Source organism: Pocillopora verrucosa, chromosome 2 (genome assembly GCF_036669915.1).
Source record: "Pocillopora verrucosa isolate sample1 chromosome 2, ASM3666991v2, whole genome shotgun sequence".
NCBI lineage: Eukaryota > Metazoa > Cnidaria > Anthozoa > Scleractinia > Pocilloporidae > Pocillopora > Pocillopora verrucosa.
In genome coordinates this window covers 96778-115635 of record NC_089313.1, presented here as the reverse complement: position 1 = coordinate 115635, position 18858 = coordinate 96778, and the positions used below count along the sequence as shown (strand labels likewise).

The following is an 18858-nucleotide window of genomic DNA, read 5'->3' as shown; positions in this document are numbered from 1 at the left end:
TCTGTACAATGGTAAGGAGCAGCTGAAGAACTATTAAGTTCTAAGTAATAATAGTTTAAAAATTTGAAAAGCTTGGACTTCATTATTCAAAGACAGTCATGATAAAGAAAACATATACAAGTGAATTCCAAGAAACAAAGTGGTAAATATTTATTAAAATAAATATTAATGGTTCTGAATTCCCCCAAACTATCTCAGGTAGCAAAAGCATTCAAAATAGTCTAAATAGCCAACAAAATCATGACATGTATAGTCTGCTCTATGAGCTAGAAAGGTTTTTGGATCAAATGCCTGTTGCAATTCCTATTAATGATCATGTGCAACTGACTATGTTTGCTGTGGGGGAAAATGCACAGATAAGAATGGTTAATTTTTCATTCCCCAGTTTAATACTAAAATTGTGTAAGTGCTAATTCCTTTGAGAGAACATTTACAGACATGAAAAATATTTCTTTGTTAGAAGTGATGCTATTGGGCATTATGGCCCATTTTGCAGGCAGAGATGCGTTTTAGCCCACTCTCAAACTCATGGCATTATTCAAGACTGTTTTGTTGTTAGTTTTTCCAGGTTTTTTATTTTCTCAATGGTTTAGCCCTTCTTAAAGTCATTTCATCCCTCAACAAACATGTCTCTGAGTCCAACCCAAAACATATTGCTTTCCTTCAAAAAAATTGTGGGAGCAATGGATAAGAAAGCAACAAGTTGATTAAAGCATCTTGGTATGAAATGAAAGCATGTTGAGGACCACCATTGCTTCTTTTTTTTTTTTTCCGTACTTGAACCCTCTAGTGTTGTAGAATTAATACTATAATAATGTAATAATCACCATGTCTTAAATTTGTACAGTCAGGTGGTAACTATGGCCATCATATAAATGTGAACCAAAACTCACAGCAAGTCACTCACAAAACAAAAAGTTTTACAATACACATCTGGTAAAATTAACAAAGTATGCTCCATTTACGACCATTCAAATAATGAATGTCAATTATATTGCCAAACAAGTGTCACAGACATCTTGCATAAATTTTCATTTTTACTGAATGATATTACACTAGCAATGCCAATAAGAACTCTCAGATCAGGAATTTTACTTCTATGAAGCCCTAGTTGCAAAGAGATGGCCTTTGCTTTTTTTTTCCAATTGAGAGGATACTCATTCCTTTGCTACATCTATTATTAAAAACACTTTAAAAATCTATAAATTCTTTACAAAAATTCATAATATGAAATTAATAATATTTACAGCAATAGAGTGAGCTGTACATTACAGTATATTATTTTTACTAGTTAGAGTCCTTTTAATAATTCCATCTAACAAAAAAAATAGATGTAAAGTAAAAATCCTCTTGGCGCCTGTATAAAACTAGGGACGATGGAACCTAAAAAAAAAAAAAAAAACAGAATTAATTGGTTAAACAAGTCATGCCTTCTAGTTATATATTCTTCTTTTAATTACAAGAGACACTTTGAAAAAACTGTTAACTTAGAGCTGACAAGTTAATGACTAAGACAGTTAACAATCTTTGAACAACCTGTTAACTTAGAGCTTACCAGTTCTTACAATATAGAAGGTAAACAAGCTTTGAACAAACTGTTAACTTAGAGCTAACAAGTTCTTATGACAAAGATAGTTAGCAATCTTTGAACAAAGGTTAACTTAGAGCTGACAAGTTCTTATGACTTAGGCAGTTAACAATCTTTGAACAAAGGTTAACTTGGAGCTAACAAGTTTTTATGACAAAGACAGTTAACAACCTTTGAACAAAGGTTAACGTGGAGCTAACCAGTTCTTATGATATAGAAGGTAAACATGCTTTGAACAAACTGTTAACTTAGAGCTAACAAGTGCTTATGACAAAGATAGTTAGCAATCTTTGAACAAAGGTTAACTTGGAGCTGACAAGTTTTTATGACTAAGACAGTTAACAATCTTTGAACAAAGGTTAATGTAGAGCTAACCAGTTCTTACAATATAGAAGGTAAACACGCTCTGAACAAACTGTCAAGTTAGAGCTAACAAGTGCTTATAACAAAGATAGTTAACAATATTTGAACAAAAGTTAACTTAGATCTGACAAGTGCTCATGACTAAGACAGTAAACAATCTTTGAATAAGCTGTTAACTTAGAGCCAACAAGTGCTTATGATTAAGATAGTAAACAAACTTTGAGCAAACTGTTAACTTTACACAGACAACTTCTTATGACTAAGACAGTAAACAAACTTTGAACAAATTTTTAACTTAAAGCTGACAAGTGCTTATAACCACAACAGTAAATAAACTTTGAACAAACTGTTAACTTAAAGCTGAAAAGTGCTTACAACCAAGACAGTAAACAAACTTTGAACAAATTGTTACCTTAGAGCTGACAATTGCTCACGACCAAGAAAGTTAACAAACAATTAACTTAGGGCTGACAGGTGCCTATGATGGTTAGAGTTGTAATCAAAATGATTGGGTAATGTTATGATCTAGGGGGAAAATCAACCCAACCCAGGTCAGAATCATGTACCTAAATCTGACCAATGCATCAACCATACTGTTTAATATTTCAGGGACTCTCCAAAGATGTCGACAACAGCTGTGATTGGTAAATTACTCTACTTTTTGTTTGTCAATCTGAAAATGTAGTTTTGGATAAATTGATACAAAACAGCATAACTTCAGTCAAAAGCCTATGCTCACGAGATATTTGTGATTTCTTAACAGTTGACTGTTCTCTACACAAGGTAAATGGTGTTATTATTTATCATCATTAATGCATTATTATTATCACCATTACTAAATCAATGACTGGCTGACACAGGACTTACCTTGTGTATTGTCTACTATCTTCATGCACTTCCATCTCTTTACTCTTGAACTCATTGAGCTCTTTGCGAATTGCAGCCTTCAAAAAAAGAAGAAAAAAATATCTCCATTCTGGTATGCATGTCATCTAACTCATGTCCTTAATTGTTTCTTAGGCCACAAAAAATTAACAATTTCTTCATAACTTTTTGGTGCCTATGTGGGCGAACAAAGTGGCCATTACTACCTGTAAATGGGGATGATGGTTAGGACAAGCCCTTTGTTACTCAGTCAGATTAGTTTTTGAGTTAATCTGGGAAATCTTTACCTAATCCTGTCCTCCTACCATATTTGCAATTATTTTCTTCCAAAAATATGTTAATAAAGTTGTGGTGTATGGCCAAAAAAGTTACAAGTCACCTTGTCTTCAGGAGTCAATCTAGTCCACGGCTTGTCAGCTCTAAATATGATATAAACAAAAACAAAATGAAGTTCTCCAACATACCGTAAATCAACTCACATTACCCACATTACACATACGTTTGTAGTTTCCTTCCGTTTTAAGGCAATCCTCGAGCCAAGTTCTTTTGAGGTTACCAGTCACTGAATTTAATGTCTTATAAATTTTTGTGGTGTTAACTGCTGAGTACAGTACAGGATGCTTACAGGCACATCTACTACAATTTACTGTTTTTAACTTTCACACAAAGAAATCAATGTTTGACAAGGAATGACAAAATTAATAGTAAATTTTTACCTTCTGTCATAGTCATGGACATCAACACATTCAACATAATCGTTAAATTTAAGAATTTTCTTTGCTCTCAACTCTTGCACTGTAGGCCTTCTACTTAACTGCAATACACAAATTTAAACAAGTTGAACTTAATTCTCTCTTCCTGCAATTAATTGTTGTTGGCTATTTAAGAGCCAGTTTGGCTTTGTAATTATTCCATTAGTTAATTATTTCATGACATAAAATAAGCTCTCATGGAGACTAAATTGTGACACACCCATAACCAGATTTGTGTCACTGACCAACATTCAAATTCTGAGGTGCAAACTGGACAAACAAAGTAATGAAAAAATTTCCATTTATTTTTCTCAACCTTTCAAAGTCCCACAAAGCCGCAGGTTACAAACTAGATTTGATTTACTAGAAGTCAAAATGAAAATTGTTAGCAAATGAAACAAAATTATTCCTCTAGTACTTATTTAAAGCAATTTTTTTATTGAAAGAATTGAAAATGTTACTTTGTAAGGTTAGGCCTACCACTGCACTTTCTAAAATGTTCTTTTGAATCAAATCAACCAGACCTTTCTAGTTAACACCCTTTTCTTTTCCTCCTTTTCTTCTTTAGCCTCTTCCTCTGAGGATGCTGTGATGTTGGCATAAAATAAGTTAAACTATGGATAAGCATTCTGAATAAACCAGTCATTTAGAAAGCTACTACATTTGGAAATACAAGGTTTTTAAGTTTCTGCTGTTAAGAGTTAGTGATAGTCTAATATGTGAAGATACACTATTGCTATAGGACTTTCAAATCATCTTTCCATTAAAAGTGAAGATTACGCAGAAAAGAGGAACCCGTCTTATACTTAATATACCATACACGACTAGTTTGGAACAAAGAAAAATATTTTAAAATGAGAAGGTGTTATACTGGTACATGCATTTACACAAAAAATGAGGTTGAAGGCATCTCAATTGGACCAGGGTAACACTATCGAGTGGATAGGTCTTTGTTTAATAGATTGCTATGTGATTGCCTACATTGCAAAGAAGAAGAGAAAATGCAATGTTACTTTCCTTCTTGTTTAATATTGTTCATGGAAATAAAATTTACAGCCATGCATATTATTTTTCTCACTCCTTACATTTTGCCTTCTTCAAAAAATACATTGCAACTAATAAAATGTATCATTATATTACTTATAAATAAAATGTCACTCACATTTCAAAATATTTCTTTCCCTAAGTTCTTGTGCAGTAGGTCGTGTGCTCAGCCGTCTGCAAGGATAGTATAAAAAGAGTAAAACGAGAGATAGTAAAGTAATGTTAATCAACAAATATGGGGAATAAGATATTACCAACTCTAAGTTTAGCCTTGAAAATATTAAATAACACTCAAATCAATACAAAATCTACAATTTTAACAAAAATACAGAAGCTGTCTATCAATGGCTACAATAGAGGTCAACATGCTCAAGTTTTTGAGAACTCAGAAAAAGTTTACAAGAAAAATTTGAAGCATTCTGCTCTTACGTATTGTTCACAACATATTTGTTTTGCTTTGATAGCTAAATAAAGGAGTTTGTTCCAAACATTTCAAACAAAACATTAAGTTGGGTGCTTCAGATGCTAAACATATAGACAAATACTACATCTAGATTTCAGCACAAAAGAAATATTACAAAGTTACTTTTATCCATAAATTTCCAGGAAAGGTCGTGCACTTGTTTAAACCATAGTGCAAATACAACTGAGTAATATCTAAGGTATGCAGCAAACTTACAAATATTTAATACATCTTGAAATAAAATAGTAGAAAGCTACTTCTAGATTCCACAACAAGTCACAAAACATGCTACTGTTATCATTTGTGCCATTATGAAGGAGGATGAACATCTGTTCTACAAAACATTCCAGATAATACACTGTTCCTAGTACAATGTGTGACATAATGGATGCTGCTACATCTTGCATCACTCCACGATGTCACAGAAATATTAATCAATCATAATTGTCTCCCTCCAAAGATGTTCCTTCCTTAACTATCTGACATTCACTTTCAAGGTTTACTTTGCATTTCATTACTGTTGTCCTACATGTCATATTGGGCTGTTTATTCTGTACATAGAACACCTGTCATTAATTATCACTAGTGATTAACAATTAAATACCGACATACAGAAGGAAGGTGTTTATTAATCATTTGTACAGAGCTCACATACACCATGTGTCTGATTCTATTTTGTTACAGTCGTCTAAACATAAACAGAACAATGCACTGCCTTCCTCTCAAAAATCGTTTCAGTCATATTGATGGCAATTTCATCGGAGGAAGAAAGGTTATTTTCTTTAGGCCTCATTAATGCTTGTCTGATTTATTCAGCAGGTGGCAGGGCATGTAGACCAATCAAATATCTCTGTGTAACTTAACACCTGTTCAAATGGTTATCCTTAATTGAGTATTTATAGGAATCTGTTCTCAAATTACATGAGAAATTTGGACCAACAGTTCAGTAAACACAACATCATCATGTAAATTGTTTAAAGAACATATGGAATAAACTTTGGATAGAACACAAGTCAAACATTTTAGTCTCAGTTCTTTAATTGATAGAACAGCATGGCAATTTTTCTCAATGATACGAGGAAATTTTGATAAACTAAATTTCCATGTACAAAATCAAGGGCAAAATACTATTGATCAATTTTACAAAGAGAGGAGAGTTGTGTTCCATGACAAAAAGAAAAGAGGCAATTAAACTCACCTTATAAGTTTAGTTCCAACTTCATTTTTCCTCTCTAATTTTTCTTCCTCTGTTTTTGCTTGGAGACAATTTGGAAGAAAAATGACGAATTATCATCAACATAAAAAAGTGACTTGCAAAACAACAAGAAATCAAGAATTCATTAAATCTAGACATGGTCATATCCAAAAGACAAGTTTTATTATCATGATAATTATAAGTTGATAATGATAGTTTAATTTTTTCAAATCACCATCTGCTGTTTATATTTTTGTTGTTGTGAAGTGTGTGCAGAAATTACCCAGCATCCTACAGAGGCTACCTGTACTTCCCTTTAAGGCCTTTTATTCCTTTGAGTGTTTTCCAGACTCTATTGCTGTGTTATATATTTTGGAATTCTGTGGCCAGGTAGGGAAGAAAGCCAATGAAAATGACAGGCAAATACAACTTATAAATGATATGGAATTACCTTCTTTCTTGTTAACAATCAACATAATGAAAAAAAGTAACTGTGCCTTCAACTTTAAGACAACAAACTTCAACGCATCATCATGAACAATGGTGAGATTGCACTAAGAGCACACGCATGCAGTACAAAGCAAAGTAAGTCTGTAGCCTGGGCCAAAACACAACAAACAACCTCCATAACATGTGACCAATTCATGAATTATGTGCTTATCTACTGATTTTTCATGCCCAATATATGTATTTCTTATATGCATATTTTTCGCAAAGAAAAAGAAATCATTCAAATGAAAGTTAATATGATGACATGATAAAGTTGTGATGTATAGAATTGAGCTATTTAAGAATTAGAAACCCATGACAGGTTTTTCATAATTTAAAAAAGTACTGTGAATATTCATCCTCTGTCAAGACTGGAGAGTTTACATTTTACACTTTTAAAAAGATAAATTTACAACAACCTTTGCTAATCCAGAAGGTTGCAAATTATGGGTCATTGTTAAATGAAGTACTTTGAGGTGGCCTTTATGTTAATATACCTCATCTCACAAATTACAGTATAACTAAGTTTTAAATGTTGAAATAAGTGACTCCTTGCAGCAAGGCAAGAACTTAATTCGCAACCAATAACAGTCCACACTAGGGCCATTAACAGCAGCATTTACTTGTCATGTTTAAAATGTGAAAGGAAGTTTGAAAGCTACTTTCTAAGAATCAAACTTGATTTTCTGGCTCTTTTGGTTAGTACACCAGGCTAAATGGGATTGAAAAATTACATTAATCATGACAATCATAACATTGCTCACACATTTATCCACAAAAAAAAAAACTTCTCCAAAAGACTATCATTAACTAACAGGAGCCATGTCTCAATCACTGCTTTAAAATGTTTGAAAAAAAGCACTCATTGCTTAAAATTGCCAGCGATTATAATCTACTGGTTATATCATCAGCAATATCAATTCTTACAATAAAATTAGAAGATATTTACAACCAGCTTACTTAAATCCAGCACTCCGGACTGAGTTTGTCCAACTAAAGTGACAATTTGACGAATAAAAATCATTTTGCATTCTGTAGAATTCTTCATTCAAAGAGTTCAAGTGTTGGATTATCAATGTCAAAAATATGGCTTAATCCTGATGGACAAGAAAAGCAGTCTGGCCTACTCTTTTTTCCCTGTTTTTACACCAGGTGTAACAAAGAATGGCTTTCAAGTAATTGGAGGGCTGGCTAATTGGTATTGATCAGTGAAAGGACAGGTGTTTTGAGAATAATTATGTGTCAAAGTAAGACAAAACTCATGCACAATATCAAACATTCATACAAATCTGCTACACAAATTCAACATTTTTACTCCCAATTCAACATTTCTGATAACATGTGCAATTTTTCCAGAGATCTTCCTTCCTGTGGTCCATAAAGATCCACATTTACACTTATTTAAAATAGAAGTTATGTTATTCAATTCATTAAACAAATAATGAAGCAAATTTAAAAATTATGTGCTCTGAACACCAATAGCTGGTTACTTCCTTTGAGTATTGGAAAGATTGTGCCACAAATAAAACCCACATTACCAAAGCTAAGCTGTTGTTCCTTGTAGGAAAAATATAAACAATAACATAAATTAACTTTGGCCTATGAGTAAAGCTATAACAAAGAATGTTACTAACCCCTGCAGGGCTTATTGAGGCACTGAAGATTAAAAATATTAGACAAAAGAGACTCATTTTTATTTCTAAAATATCCTATAAACTTCACTCTAAAATGATTTTATTACCAATTTCATACCTAGGTATTGAATCTTTAAGGAATTTTTTTTCAGCTTTTCATTGCTGCTTGTTTAAATTCTAAACCTAGGCTTGTACAGCTGATATATTGAAAATCTAAAATCAAAAAAGTAATATCCAAAACTGTAAAGCAATTATTTATTGTTATCTTTTAAACTACAAATGGTAGTCACATACTTAGACATATATTATGCAATATGCAGTTTGATTGGATATCATGCAGTGATGTCATGTATGTAAATATCTTCCTTCTTGAGCAAAAGGGGAAAAAAAGAGACAACCTCTGTTATACACAGTTGATATTTGGCAGTCCCAGCCACAGTGAAATATCATTTGGCCATAAGTTTATATTTGATTCTCTTGGCCACCTTTCAGTTTTACATAAATGTTATACAGATACCAAAATATAAAATAAAACAAAAAAGGTTCATGTATTTTCACAAATTAAATACACTTTGTACTAACTGGAGCAATTTGAAGCATTTGCAGACAACAGTTGTCAGTCATATCAGAATATTTCATTTTTTTTTAGGTCTACTTTCAAACCTGTGGACGGTTCTCACTGTTTTTGACCTATAACTCCTAAAACTCTTAGTAGGTAAACAACATTTAACCTTGTGGCAGCCACGCACAGAGGATAATATGTAATATAGAGACTTGTTCAATTTTCTTAAATCAAGGCTGACAAATAGATTTACTGGTAAAAGTGAAGAACAGCTCCTGAAAGATACTGTTGGCCAACTGTCGACCAACATAAAAACGGTTTTTCTAGTTCCCAATCCCCTTAATGCACTGCTTCCAAAACCCTTTTAAGAAAGTCTTTATTTGGTTAGAACTATTTGACCTGTTGGTTCATTCACTTGCAAAATGGAAAAAAAGGAGCCTTTTCATGTACAAACAAGGATATAAAAAATAGGTACTAAATTTACTACTAAATTTTGGTACTTACAGTCTGAAAGTGGGTTAAACAAGCTTATTTTTACCATTAAAACAGAATCAAGTAGATAGGTATGAACAACGCAAATGACATGTTTCTATTTACTGTTTTCAATCAATTTTTGGTCTACTTAACACTGTTGGCCACCTGTCGGTAATGTGCAGGTAACCTGTCAGCCGACAGTTGACCGAAAGGTTACCAACAATAGAAAATGGGAACCATGGTTCACTATTACTGATTTACTAATGTTATTGACATCAAATATAACTAGACTCTTGATAAACTTGATGAAAAAATAGTCAGCAAAATTTCTTAACATTGGGTATTATTGCTATCATTCTTTGTAAAATATTACACAATACTGTAATCTTGAAAGATATTAATAAAGCTATACAGTTATTAATAGAACTATCCCACAAATTTCCACAGAATATGTCTTGGATACATGACAAAACTTCACAGTCTCATCAATGTATGCTATTACAAATAAATAATTTTCCACTTACTTGGCAGTATGTTTCTGGCCTCAAGTTCACCTTGACTTGGTCTTGTTCTCAATTTTTGAGCCAAACTATCCTTCCTTTTAAGCTTAGATGCTAAGCCTAAAAAAACAAAAAAAAAACAAGGCAGTTCACCCTTTTGAAAAGAATGACAATTGCAAATTGCAATACTTGGAGCAGTCTGTATCTGGGATCCGGATAGGAAAAATATGGACTGCTGAAGTGTGGAATTGGCCAATCAGATTTAAGGATTTAGGATTCTGGACCACTGAAATGCTTGAGAAAAAAAATAAGAATTTGTAATTTAATGGGCCACAGCACCACTTTACTACAAAGAGGATTATTTATTAAGCACTGTTTGCATACATAAAGGAATAAAAAAAATACTGTATGCAATAATACCGTATTCCCACATGTATAGGCTGCACTTTTTTTCCAAATAAATTTTGTTAAAGAGGATTATTTATTAAGCACTTTTATAACATAGCTAGTAAATTTGTCTAATCATATTCAATTGTGCGAGCATACTTCATATTCCTATTGTGCACATTCATGATGTCAGCAAACAAATCCCTTGAGAAAAAAAATTTTCCATCAGGTTGAAAATGTTATAAAACAATTGGTTTGTACATCAGCTGTGCGTTCATCGAGATATGAAGCACTTGGGAAGTTTGGAGAGCACTCAAGATGCTAGAGTTGTTCTCAGCTACACCTCAAGCAACTCCATTTTCAGATCAGTGATCTACCAAATCCATTCTGGACAAGGATTCATCGGATCACTGATCTGCATGATCTAAAGACTGATCCAACACGTTCCTTTGGTCAAAGGATCCAAATTTAATCATTTTGCCCAGCAATGCTCAATTTCAAACAGGTACCTCGTATATTAGCCGGAAAGATTGTTGGCAATCGCTCTACAAATTCTGCGATAAAGGTGAAATAAAAACAATTTTGTAATGTTAAATCAATTGGCCACTGATCGCAGGCATTCAGGGTTCCCAAGTATCCATATTGTAATTAATACTTGCTACTGTTTTAATTTCATTGTTTGAGTTTACCATGAAAAAATGTGCTTCTAATGACAAGCCATTCTGGGAAGAGCTCAGTAACCCACATGCATACTAAAGTCTTGAAATAGCACACTTTTTGGAATTCTCTGAGAGCTCGTCTAAAACTCCATTCCTTTCATGCACCATGATTTGTGTGATCTTGGATCACAAATCCAAATGCGAATCCTCCCAAAGGAATGCACTCTTAGAATACTTGGAACACAAATCTAGCACAAATTACCCAGGTATCTTTCCTTTTATCTTTTCTTTTACCTTTTTTTAACTTTAAGACTGTTTTGAAGATATGACTAGCTATTGTTGTTTGCATTTGCAATGTTTGTTTGATCAATGGCATACTATGTCAGATTATTTATTGTGATGAATTTTGTGACATAAATATCTCTTGGCAGTATGTGGCATTTGCCAGGCCTTTCGCCCTCTGGAGAAAACGTGAAATCATTTTTTTTCAAGAAAATATGGTCAAAAATCAGGGTGCGGCTTATACACGAATGCAGCCTATACACGAATGTGGCCTATAGACGTGTGAATTCGGTAGACCTCTCCTACATTACTCATTTAGTAAACATTTAATCATACAAAAGGTATTTGTTCAAGAGAAAGTACTGGCATTCTGGGATCAGATTATTTGTGGCCATGGTAAGAAAAAGCGCAGTCTTGTGAACAATTGTATTTCAAACTGACATCTCCTATACAATTTGTGTACCAATCTTTCCATCAAGATGGACCTCATACTCACCAATTATGTTGAGACTTTCCCAAAACTGAAGCTTTGAGATTAGAGGTACAGCTTACTGAACAAACAATGAGTCCAAAAACAATCAAATTCAATACCTGTAACAATTCCTCGATTTTCCTCCTCTTCCTCTGAGTCAGAAAAGCTTCCTTCACTTCCTGAACTTGCATGTTGCAAACTTTCATTATCCGAGCATTCTTCTTCACCACTAGTTTTTTTCCCAACACTTTGAACAACAACAAATCTACACAAAAAAGTTAAATATTTATCAGTTTACGATTTACATATAGGAACCTTTTTCAAGCCTGGTGATGAAAGTGAATTCAATTTTAGCCTTTTTGTTGTAAAGTAAAAGGTCTAAAGCTATGACCTGCAACTCACTACAATACCTTGGAAGCATCTTCCACTGATCCAAGGGGGTAAGTTTCAAAAGAAAGTGTGGGCTTGTGTCAGTGGGAGAGTATAACAGGGTAATTTGGTATCATTTACCAGATTGATAATGCACATTGGTACAAAAGTTTCAAAGCTAACATTTTGAGCACTAGCAATTTGTCAGATTTGTCCATTTGCTCTGACGAGGGGCCAGTTGTTTACAATGAATTAACACACAATTGGATTAAGTCCAAGGTAGCTAAAAGCTAATTTTATTCATAGAAAAAGTCAAAATGCAAGAGAATTGTGTGGAAAATTTACTGCCTGTAGCATTTAGTTCCATGTGAATTCTTTTCAGTGGGGTTGGACAAAGCAGTCAGAATATGCAGGTTGTTTACATGGAAATGACACGTGATGGAGTGAATTCAAATGGAATTTGATTGGTGGAATACAATCAAGAGTAAAGGAGTGGAAAAAATATGTTTTAACATAAAAATGATACAAAAAGGCTATATGTGAATCTTTCATATCCCAATAAATCTTGACATCAATTGACAAGGCTCCCACAAAGGCCACAAACCATTACACTTGTCAAACTTAGCCCAAATTTTATGGTTTATGTCCTTCTTTGTGCACAGCCCCCTGATTCCCTGACATCATTTGCAAGGGTATCCAGTCAAGTCACCGACGGTTCAACTCAAGCTTTTAAATTCATTGGCGATGTTTACCTTGCTTTATTTGCCATGAGATCCTTATAAACTTTGTTGGAAGAAAACAAAATTATTTTTTCATTAAATATCTTTTACTTTTCTGTATGTTTAACTTCTAATAAGTTGTACTGGATTGAAGACCAACTCGCTCACATCTGTAATCAATTTTATGCATCGGCAAGTTGGGGTTGGCAAGTTGAACCATCGGTGACTTGATTGTAATTCTTTGCAAGATAGCTGTAATATGATTGGTGCAAAATAAATACCCTAAATGCTCAGATATCCAAATGCTGTGATATGATTGGTGTGAGATACATACCCTAATGCAGCAATCTGATTGGTGCAAGCAACATACCACTCTACGTGCTAACATGGAGGTTTTATTTTTATACATATATATATATATATACACAATGTATATATATATAAAGTGTAAAATTCTGACTATCGTAAAACAGTGCTCAATACTTAGGAGTAGAGCGATGTATATAATGTGGGAGGAAAAAGATAAATAAACTACAAGTTCATCCCTACAGGCCTGTTTTGTGGTTGGTTAAATATATATATTTATAACACCAAACTGGCAGATTTGGGCAATTTTAGTCAAACTGAATAAATCTTCATGGATTTGACAATTTTGGCAAATTTCAGTCAAGATTCATCAGAGCTAAATCAGCTTGGTGGAATTGACAATTTTTAGTCAATTGGTCAAAACGAAATTAGCTTAGCAGATTTGACGATTTTGACAAATATTCACCATTTTCATTACTACATGATTTCTGGACATACACTGTATCTCGCTGGCCAACTTACGTTATCGACTCAGTTAATAATACCAAATTACTCCATTTTCTTATGAGATTCTTGTATAAAGAAGATGATTATCTTTCAATCCTATTATTCCTTCCTTTTTTTCGTTTTTGTTTTATTTTTTTAATTATTAACCAAAGGCAGCAGGAATCTTAAATCTTAGTCTATTAAGATAGTTGATAATTATGACATTGGCAAATACTGTCCTACGACCTTCTGGCCCTAATTTTTTAAAGAGTCAAAACATTTAAGTCACCAGAAGCCGCAAACTGTGTATAGTTTGTTTCATGACCTTAATCTAGTCTAGTACATAGCATGACTTTCAATGTTGTAGTATCAACTGTATTACCTTGGTTGTTGGCCAATAGAACTACAATGTCTATTATTTTGAGTTTGAAGGACTGTCTGTTCAATTGTTGAACTGTCTCCAGTGTTTCGACGAGCTGTTACAATTAAAGAGAGGAAATTCGTCAATCTGCATACTATCAACCTCACTACATAGTATTGTCCTCAGTCGTTAACTGCAATTTATAGCTAATGAGTAAAGAGGAAGAACAGTTGTTTCATCAGTACAGACAGACCAGGTTGGTTTTGGGGCACAAATGGATTGGTGCTCAAGGCCAATGTAAACAGTACAATTTTCTTCTTTTTTTATCATGCCGTCTATCAGCCCATCTCACCCCTACAATTCAGTAGTCTAATGTAAACTACAACAAATTGACAAGACTAAAAGTATATAAAATACAAATGTAAAGCAATTCAAGCATGTTCTGAAAAAACGCAACATACTACAATCTCAAGCACTGTAAAAGATTAATTATTTATTAATTAATTTTTAAACAATTTCATAACAAAAGAAGGCTACACAGGCCTATGAATAAGAACTATGTACATTACCTCCTAATAAACATGATTTAACCTGTTCTATTGCATTCAGTAGTTAAGATAACATCATCTCACCTAATTCCTGAGCCAGCTGGTCCATCATACTCAAAGTATCTAATTGTTGAACTTGGAAATCATTCTTGATTTGATTTCCAGCAGGTAGATTGTCTCGTTGTTGAAGTGGAGTTCTCAAAGCACTCCTTGGCTGACCTGATTTTACGGATTTCTCTTCACTTTCATTGGGAAGCCTGTTTTCCAGTAATGGACCATTGCATTGGACTTCACCTGAATCATTCTCGTTTTCTTTCTCTGAAAATAATGTTTGATTGATGAAATTTTAATGTAATAATAAGCAAGTAAACAAGTACAAGATTATAAAGACATGTTAAAATAGTACACATCCAAAGAAAGCTAACTGAGAGAAGTCTAATTTGGTTAACTAAGATCAGTTCTTTGTGTAGACTAATGAAAGAGCTTAACTGTATCCTAAACACCACTGCAGGTTTAATGACAGAACATAGTCCTGTCTTGACTGCCTTTCTGCTTTCAATGGTTGCAACAATGGTATTCAAAACAAGAACAGCACACAAATAAAACTCTTAATGAAACCAGCAAACAAAAATGATGAGCATTTTACCATTTCCTTTCTAAGATCTCAAAATTGCTCAGGGTTTTGCTTATGTTGTAATGGAAATCTTAGCACTTTAAATCACTTATTTAAAATTGATAGTTGATTTGCTTTATATCAGGAGGAAGTAAACATGAACAATACTTAAAAATACAGTTAAGCCTGACAAATGGCCAATGCTCAAAACATCACCTTTTCCAAATTCTCCTAGTTAGTTACTTGGTAATTTAATTCTAATCAACTACATAATGATCATCAACTAACCATGTGAGATGCTATGATTCAAATGCATTCAAATCTAAACTTAACAGGTTAGATACTCTGATTTAAAATAAACCAATTTAAAACTCAAACTGTTTTTCTATATTAAATTAGCTTTGATTTTTTTTTGTAGCAAAAGCTATATTATTGGTCTACAACTCATTTTCTAAGTTTCCATTGACACAATATATCCCTGAATGTTTCTTGTAAAAACTTGGTAGTCACAGCAGACTATAAAGTTCACCTTCAGATGTGACTGGAAGGATTCCTTTCTTTATCAACTCATCTCTGTTAGTGCGTACCGATAATTTTCTTTCAAGATCTGAGAAGAGAATCAATATATATTATCACACAAGAAAATAACAAAACAATTTATGTCAATAACTTGGATGGTATAAATAATGTACTTTACACAACTTAACTGTTTTTCAAAATATTTCAGTAAAAATAATGTAATACTTAACCAAGTTTAATGGTGAGATATTCAATCATTCCCTGCCTTTCTACATCTTGAAGGCTATTTCAAATCCTTGTGGTCAACAATTTTATATGTATTGCTCATCCAGACAAGACACCAAAATAATCAAACCACATTATCATCACTCTGGAATGACTTGTAGTTAAAAGAAATCTATACACTGCTTTTATAAAGAATGTGATCATATCATTTTGTCACCTAGTACTACTACTTAAAGTCACTAAAATAAAGGCTAGAAGTTGGAAAACATATAATAGGAATTCCTTGTTGTGCTAGAAATATATTGTAAAGTAATATAATGCTGGTAAAGCAAAGAACTGCGGTCAAGTGATCTTATGAATTTTGAACAATCAATGCCCCCATGAAAGAGTGTCCAGGTAAATAAAAGAACAAACTAAAGATCTTTCTTCTTCTAACAGATCTCAAAATATCAAAAACACATTCAAAATATCACAGAAAAATTGTAGTTGTGATCCAATTTATCACCTTCCTACAGCAAAGGACAATATCATAAAAATGCAATAATAATTGAAGCAACATATGCAAATAGAAATATCTATGACAATATAATTTCTCTGTTAAAAATGTTTTGCAGTTACAAAATGCATCAAGTCTATTCCTGATGTAATCACTCAGAGGAAGGTCCTACTGAGACCTGAAATACTATTTTAATGGTTCTGGAACAAGCGATTATTATTTTTTCCAATCTTGCCTCACATCTTTAAATCTGACCAAGAAATTAGAAAAATAGACCATTTTATTCACTTGGGAACCACAAAACAGAAATTCAAAATGAAACTTTTCATACATTCAAAATATGTAGGAAATAAAAAGCCAGACTGAACCACACAACATGAAGGGAATCAGAGAGACTTTTTCCCCTGTTGTCATTTTCATGTTGTTGAGCTCACAAAAACATTTAGCACTATGAACCTACCCAACAACCTTCTTCAGGGAAGTGAAAGGTAATTACAATCTTAAGCACTTTCATATGCATTATACACAATAATTGATCATACATTGAGCTATATTAATTCGACTTTAAGTTGATAACGGTACTAGTAAAAATAATTTAGCCCCAAAATTGTTAGGAGAAAAGTTCAAATAAATCAAATACATCCATAAATATCAAAAAGAGAAGAGACTCGGTGTTACTAAAATTTAACCCAAGCATTAGAAGGAAATTGTTAGCTTCATAAGAGCTTTTTTTTTCCTCAAAGCCATTAAACAGAAAGGAATGTATGTTTGATGAATTGAATGATATATGTAACATTTAATTTGGAGAAATTTTCAGCCAAAGAATAAAAAATTATCCAGCACAACCAGACCAAATCACATTGTTGTGCGTGTCGAATCAAAATTTGATTTCGTTTATATCAGATGTCTAGTAAAAAGGATTACATTGTCGTTGAAATATTTTTAAAATAAATACTTCAGAGAGGAAAAAAATCCAATTTATTAAGCGTGGCAATATGTGGCAAACACAAATATTTGCAAAGAACCTACCAGAACAGTTTTTAAAAAAATGACTCAACGACCCCTTTAATCGAAGGTCCAAAATACGGAATTAGAGGTACGGTTGTAATTCCTTTCAGGCTCAAACTTCCCAGTGGTAATCAATAAGAAGGAACTAAGATGGAAGCTAATAGCAGGAAAAACAAATGCTTTCGAGAGGAACGAATTGTATAGGGCTGAGCACATACCTACAGCCTGTTCTCGGTTTTCCATAGGTGAAACGTCAACTTACACCCTCTAAAAAACTGAACAAATAGGGGCCACAAAAAGACAAAATGAAACATTGCTTACTTTGTGAAGTGGTGATGAACTTCTGACTTTTCTTTCTCCTTCGCCATTTCCACGGTCGAAGTAATCTTCCTATACTCACTGCCAATTTGCTTCGTCGCACAGGAGGAGGTGTACTCGGGGTAGAGTTTGCACTTGCGACAGAACTGTCAACTTCCGTGGAGTTTATAAACGCTGGTGTTCGTCTTGTAGGCACAGTGTTCCCGCCATTCATGACTATGGTCATCTCTCTGCGACCTGGATCACTGTTTGAACGTTCTCGAGAACTATTTAAACTACCAGAGGGCGAAGTTCTGCCATCATCACTTACCTCCATTTTACGTTTACACGAATGGCGATGGTATGGGTTCCAATCCTACGCGGTGAACAAAGATTTGTGACGCCTGACAGTAGTGTCCTCATCACTTCCGCTGGTAGGCCGGCCGAGCTGCTTCTCGGAGGGTAAAAACATTTTAATAAAACTTTCGGCCAAGTAAATTTTTGGGCAAAAATTACTTGAAACTTCTATTTTTGACCTTAAAAATATCATGAAGCAAATAACATCTCCCGTGAGAGGAAATTGACAGGCATATCTCAATACCACGCCTGAATAAGATAAACTCCATAAGCGTACTTCCGGTGATCGCGGAAATTATTACCACTTTTTTCTGGGTGCAGTCCCGTGAACATAAACTTAAAACCAGTGTCTAACATGCAAAAATATATTTCCTAAAACTAAACTTGTATTATCAGCACACTGGCACTTAAGATCCATTTTCTTTTACGAGACGAGAACTCTAAGTAGTCAACCTAACCACTCTCCCCACGTGCGAAACAATACCAACCTACAAATAACTCAAGTAGTTTTTATTTGATGCCTTTTTTTTCTTTTTTTTAAACCAAAGATGAATCTTGATAAGAGCGCTCACGCTCGCTTGAATTGTGTAGGCTAAACTGCTGACGCTTTGCTCCATGTTATTAATTCAAATAACAGTATCAGCAAAGGGCTGAAGCCTGATAATGTCCAGAAATAATTGTGTTATCCTTTGGCTGAACCCCTACCTATTACGACTAGCCATAGTGTAATATAAAGAGCTAGTACAGTTACAATCCATTTTGTGAGGTTTGATATCATTGCTCCAGTTCTCAGTCTATTTATTAC

The 18858-nt window shown here is 33.5% G+C and overlaps 1 protein-coding gene across 1 annotated transcript; it reads right to left on the bottom strand.

Annotated features, from left to right (window-relative positions):
• Positions 1-135: 135 nt before the first annotated feature.
• LOC131782480 (phosphatase and actin regulator 1) lies at positions 136-18047 on the bottom strand. Its single transcript, XM_059099211.2, has 13 exons — positions 17721-18047; positions 15681-15758; positions 14623-14856; positions 14012-14105; positions 11869-12014; positions 9974-10069; positions 6294-6351; positions 4751-4806; positions 4113-4174; positions 3553-3650; positions 3216-3255; positions 2819-2895; positions 136-1383 (listed from the first exon to the last, which is right to left on the bottom strand). The coding sequence occupies exons 1-13, from the start codon at positions 18031-18033 to the stop codon at positions 1368-1370; spliced, it is 1368 nt and encodes a 455-aa protein (XP_058955194.1). The 5' UTR covers positions 18034-18047; the 3' UTR covers positions 136-1367.
• Positions 18048-18858: the final 811 nt, after the last annotated feature.